The sequence below is a fragment of the Natator depressus genome, chromosome 3 (assembly GCF_965152275.1).
Source record: "Natator depressus isolate rNatDep1 chromosome 3, rNatDep2.hap1, whole genome shotgun sequence".
Lineage (NCBI taxonomy): Eukaryota > Metazoa > Chordata > Testudines > Cheloniidae > Natator > Natator depressus.
The window spans coordinates 112,983,518-112,989,517 of NC_134236.1; the positions used below are offsets into that span (position 1 = coordinate 112,983,518).

The 6,000-nt window shown below is 41.3% G+C and overlaps 1 protein-coding gene across 9 annotated transcripts in view; it reads left to right on the plus strand.

The window, feature by feature from the left end:
* SASH1 (SAM and SH3 domain containing 1) overlaps positions 1 to 5,548 on the plus strand; it is an 835,969-nt gene extending 830,421 nt beyond the window's left edge. For all 9 annotated transcript variants that reach the window (XM_074948572.1, XM_074948573.1, XM_074948576.1 and 6 more), the window contains 2 exons: positions 670 to 801; positions 1,701 to 5,548. In XM_074948572.1, coding sequence (XP_074804673.1) covers positions 670 to 801; positions 1,701 to 1,961 — 393 coding nt within the window. In that variant the 3' untranslated portion in view covers positions 1,962 to 5,548. The remainder of the gene's footprint in view (positions 1 to 669; positions 802 to 1,700) is intronic.
* Positions 5,549 to 6,000: the final 452 nt, after the last annotated feature.

The following is a 6,000-nucleotide window of genomic DNA, read 5'->3' on the forward strand; positions in this document are numbered from 1 at the left end:
AAATGTTCCTTGGCATAGGGTACCCCAGAATTGCCTATTTGACTCACTGCTGGAAGCAGGATACTGGACTAGATGAACCACTGGTCTCACAATTCCTATGTTCCTAATGGAACACTAACTCTGATCATTATCTCCAGAGGACCCCTAAATCTGTCAGACATCTCCCAGATTGTACAAGTCAAGAACCAGGAAATCCACAGTGATAAAATCAATTTTCTCCAGCCCTGATGACAAAGTCACTTTCTGACTAAGCCAAAGAATAGCAAAATATCTCGTAAAATTTCTGAATGGCAAAATGTGTGCTGCCCTACAACTTGTCAGAGGCAGATTTCACTGGTGGAACCATTTGATGGCAGAGAGAGACTTTGGATAAAAAGCTGGCCCTGTTTGAAGTCCATGGGATTTTTGCTCTTAACTTCAGCCAGAATTTCACCCTTTGAGGATGCGTAATGGTAAAGGCTTTATGGACCAGTGTCCCAAACGCCCCATTGTAGATAATGTTAACGCTAAATGAAACTCCATTCTTTGTGACTCTCAGATAAATCTAAAGCTCCCCTTATCGTTTTTGTGTTTGATATTTGTATAGAAACCTTTTATTGACTTGTATTGCTTCTGGTTTTCTTTCTTTCCCTTTTCCTTCCTCCTGCATGGCTGGATGGCAATTTGCAGCATGGTCGCTGTGGGATTCCTGAAGCTTTGGTGCAGAGATACTCTGAAGACCTAGAGCAGCCTGAAAAGGATGTTGCCACGAACATGGACCAAATCCGGGTGAAGCAGTTGAGGAAGCAGCACCGCATGGCAGTGAGTGTCTCTGTGTACCACGTTCTTTGCTTAGAAATGCATAGTTAATTGAATGATGGTGAAGGGTACAGGATTCATAGCCAGGGAGACTGACTCCTGCCTCTGTTCGCAGAGATACAGCACAGGTAGCAGCAGAGCATGCCACCCCCTCATCCCTCCCTCCTCTGTGCTGGAGGGGAACCACTTCCAGTATTGAGAGCAGATTTGAGTCGCCCTGCCCATTCAGTCCTTGGCATCTCTGAGGAGAACAGCAAACATAATTAAACGTTTAGGAAACCTGACGTAAGAGGAGAGGTTTAAAAAGAAACGGGGCATGGTTAGTGTTGAGAAAAGAAGACTGAGCGGGGGGATCTGATAAGTCTTCAAATATGTTAAGGGCTGTTATAAAAAGGAAGGGGATCCATGTTCCCCATACCTGCTGAAGGCAGGACAAGAAGTAAGGGGTTTAATCTGCAGCAAGGCAGATTTAGTTAGAAAGGAAAACCTTTTTAACTATAGGCGTAGTTAAGCTCTGAAACAGGCTTCCAAGGGAGGTTCTGGAATCCCTGTCACTGGAGGCTCTTAAGAACAGATTAAACAAATCTGTCAGAAATGGTCTAGGTACACTTGGTCCTGCTTCAGATTGAGGGGACAGACTCGATAACTTCTCGAGGTCTCTTCCAGCCCTATAGTTCTATGACCAACTAACAGCATATTGGGAACCAGTTAAAAAGAGTAGAATGGGTGCTGAGCAAATGACTTCCTCATTGCCTAACACACACAGGAGAAATAGCTATCAAGGTTTGAAACATCCCTTTTCTAAAACTATCAAATTCTTACTGCCTGGGAGGTGCAGAGGAAGACTGAAAGAAAACCGAGCAGTCAAAAGGTTACATTTTGCTTTCTCTTTCTCTATCCAGATTCCGAGTGGAGGGCTCACTGAAATCTGCCGAAAACCTGTATCCCCTGGACAGATCACGTCGATAACTGCCTGGCTGGTTTCCATTGGCCTGCCTATGTATTCTAGCTTGCTCACAGAAGCAGGATTCAACACGCTGAGCAAAGTGCCTTCTCTGTCACAAACTTGCCTTCAAGAAGCTGGCATCACAGAGGAGAGGCACATAAGCAAGCTCTTGGCAGCAGCAAGACTCGTCAAACCCCTTGATCCAGAGGCGATTTAACGTGCTCTGGAACGTGGCACTGCCCGAGACCCCGCTGCTTCTTACTGCACCAGTGTTGCCCTAATTTCTCCGCACGGCAAACGGGATCAAGCAAGTGGATCCCAGGGATAGGCAAATAAACGCCTCAGAGGATCTTCCTTTTTTCTGTGGTTAGCAACTAAAGGAGAAAAGAAGCAACCACCAGGTAACAGAGACGTGGTACTTCCTTAGTCCTCAACAACAATTTTTAGTTTTTAGTTCTGAAAGTGCACAGGGTTAGCCAGTGGTTAGACAGCACCCCATGTGACCATTGAGCTAAAGGGGCCCTTGCACACTTTCCACAAGATTGTGACAGCTACACCCGCTGTCAGCCCTGTTTCTGTTGCAAGGTCTCTATGAACAGAAGGCCCTCTGTAATACTGGGTCCCAGTTACCTAGAGTCAGCCCTGAAAGCCACATACCAGCCAAGGTGCAACTCACCGGCAAAAGCTGTTTAGCAAATTTTCTTGGGTTTTTTGTTTGCTTGTTTTGTTTGTTTTAGCAATCAAGTGCTGAATACATACCCTTTTTTGTTGTCCTCTCTGTTGCTTGGTATAGTTGCTGTAGACCATAGAGCCTTTAGCTAGGCCAGAATAATGGACTGGAATTAGTTTACAATATTGACTATTTCTGTTGTTCCAGTACAACTAACCTAACAGAGTCCAAAACTCCTTTTGTGTATAGAACTGAAGTCATTTTTGTAACTGCTTTCTAGCAACCAGCTTTTTTATTTGCCTTAAAATCAGCTTGTCAGCAGTTATCTAGTGTTCACTTATCTGTATCCAACCTTGCTTCATCCTGTCGCCGTTCCATGGCACTTAGGGTGATTTTCAGTTAAAGTAACTTCTATAAATTGTCTCGTAACATCTTCTGTTTGTAGAGGCGCTTTTGCAAATGCAGCGTTTCCATTGTCAGGCGAACTGTTCACTGTGGTCTGCATTTGCTGCTGTTATTAAAAAGTTCAAAGTTATCTTGCCTTGTATATATGTAACTGCTTTTCATTTTAATCATATTTTTATGTACTGGGTTATACTGTCAATCATTATACTGCAGCTTTGACTTGGTATCCTGACCATATCAATTCAAAACATTAGTTTCTTCAAATGAAAGATTGCCCTGGGGAAATAAAATGCACCGAAGAAGCAAACTGTGTCCCATAGAAAGTATCAGTGCAGTAATTTCGCTGCCTGGGGGGGGAATCTCAGAGTCTTATGAATTATGCTGTAATTTTACAAACTTGATGTCCTCCAGTATCAAGTGTTTGAAATTTCTTCTCTTCAGAAGAAAGTGTCGTTCTGGAATGCTGGACAAACCATTTTTTGTCCATAAAATAATGATCCTGTTTTCTGTCTAACCCACTGTAAAATCTCCCATTCACAGCTGTGGATACTAACAGATTTTATTTTTATACATGGGCACTCATTTTATATACCAAATACAGATCACCATGAATAGTATTAACTAGATTCTTCTTTGGTGTCTATATCCTATGTACTTTTCTTTAACTTACAGTAGTGGAAACTCTTCATCGTAGACAGAGTAGGCTTTCCTTTGGCAGGCTAATTAAAAGATGTAGTCTAGTGATCTGAGTACAGGCCTAGAAATCTGTTTCTATTACCAGCTCTGTCATGAGCTTGCTAGGTGAATTTGGGCAAGTCCCTTCCCCTCTCTGAGGCTCAATTATTCATTCATAAAATGAGGATAATGGTGCTTACTCTTCCTGATAAAGTGCATTCAGATTGATGAATGAAGTGTTAAAAGTGCTCTATTGTTATTGCCTACCCTAAATCAGGTACGCAGTAAATTTCACCTAAGGCGATAATCTGGCTCTGAGTGTAACGTTAGGCATCAGTTTTATTTACCTATTTTCAGTTGTCACCAGCCTCTGTTATTTTTATCAACTCTGCCCTAAATTCTGCCATCAGAATTAAAGACACCAATGTGTACAGCATAACTAATTCACTTCCTCATCTCATCTGAAATTGTTCTGGATCCAGAGCTCCTCTGCATTTTGTCTAAAAGTTATTAGTGCTTTTCTCTGGAGAACTAGTAAGCTCTAGTGTGACAGCATCAGGGAATGTGTGACATAACTGAATGTTTTGCACAGGTGGATAGACTCTTACAAAAGAACAACATGCTTATAGTATGGGCTTTGGTTGTTATAGCAATGATTTGTCTGTCATCCCTCTCTAAGGCTTAAAGGGAAGTCTATAGAAAGCACTAGCTGGAAGGAGTGCTGAGACATCCACTGATAGCTAGGGTCACCAGTGATTAAAAGTAAGCAGACTGCAGAATACCAATGAGCAGTTAAGAGGGGTAAAGGACTGCTTACTATGCACAGTTTGACTATGAAGCATCATCTGATACAAAAGGAAAACAACTTCCGCTCATCACGGGAAAAGGAAGTCATATGATTTAAAAAATCCCTCACCTTCATTTTTTTCCCCAACCTGATTAATAACAGGAGAGTCCCAGCAGAGAAGGAAACAATCTGGATTTCTGAAGCTCTCCATGTCCCAAACACTCATTGTAATTCCTATGACTTTTGAATGATTTCATTGCATGGAGAAATCAAATGACACCTATCAGAACTTTACCATGAGGAGGCCGTTCTGACTTGAATTCCTTGAGATTTTTGTTGTTAATATTGCTCTTTGATCTGGTTTTTAAATTCTGCCGTTCAGTCCTCTTTTGTGTTATATTTTTAGCATATATTTTTGATTTTAGAAAAGCCTTACACTGCTCAGTGGGTGAGCGTCTCCTGCTGGTTTCAGTACAGTTCAGTGGACAGGTGGGGGATTGCCTGGTGTAACAACAATACCCTGTTCCTTACAATTTCCTTTTGAAGTGCAACATTCTAAGCAAAAGTTAGCTCGTTGGCTATTGGGAAGCACAAAAGAAGCCTGCTGATGAAATGCTAATCCGCTCTGCTCAGACAAGTACTGCTCTGTGTCCACTGTGTGCAATTCTAACTTGAAAAGCTATTTGGAAAGGGAAGGAGCATTCCCAAAATATTAGCAATCAGCATTACAATTGTAAATTCCTATTAATGCCCATGTATTACCATCTGAGTAGCTAGGATATACTCAGTGTCCCTGGCCCTGTGCTCTTGTATGAGACTGGGTTTGGATGCAAACTGGGAGCATGGGAATGTGATCAAAGGCATTAAGTATTATATTATTCAGCCAGGTCATTCTCCCTAAGAGCAGCAATAGAGGTCAATTCACCAAGTCATGGCTGTACAGTTGTACTGTATTATTTTTAGAATAAATAATACTTTTGGTCCAAGATACGGTCATCCTTAATTGACACCTTCTGGGGAAACAAAACTGTCAAGCAAGTTATGTAACAACTAACAATGTTGCACTTTCTGTATATGAAATCAGTATTTAAATAACTTATTTTTCTCCATTTGCTGTTCTTAAATGATGTAAGTAGCTGTAATATACCAGTACCCAATGTGTCTTTACAGTTTGCTTCAACCCGAGAAAGCTGTGTATTGTAAAGAAAACAATATGAACGTGTAAAGATTATTGTGCTCTTTCATTTAGCCAAAAAAAAAAAAAGTTGACAAAAGGGTTTTCCTGTGTATCAAACCTTGTCTGTAATTATATGTCATACTGTTCATAGACAAAAAGTAAATAAATTTCCTCAGTCTTACATGTCTCCTTTTTTTGAGCTATAATATCATGAAAGGGACTGGAATGGAGAGCCTGATTGATTGACTTCAGTTGAAAGAAGCGGCATTCAGTGTTCTCACCTCTGAATTTTTCCTTTTGTAGGTTATATTGTGGTGCTTACAGGCAAAATTTTCAAACTTGGGTGCCTAGAGTCAGACATATTTTTTTAAAAACCCCAAAGCAGCCAGTTTTCACTGGTGCCGCATCAATTTCGCTAAGTGTTGTGGGTGTTCAGTGCATTTTAAAACGAAGCCACTTTTTTTAGGTTCTGCGTGGGCAGACTTTTTTTCCAGCGTTGGGTGGCCCTTTAAGGGAGTTGAGCTTAGCCCCCATCTGCGACT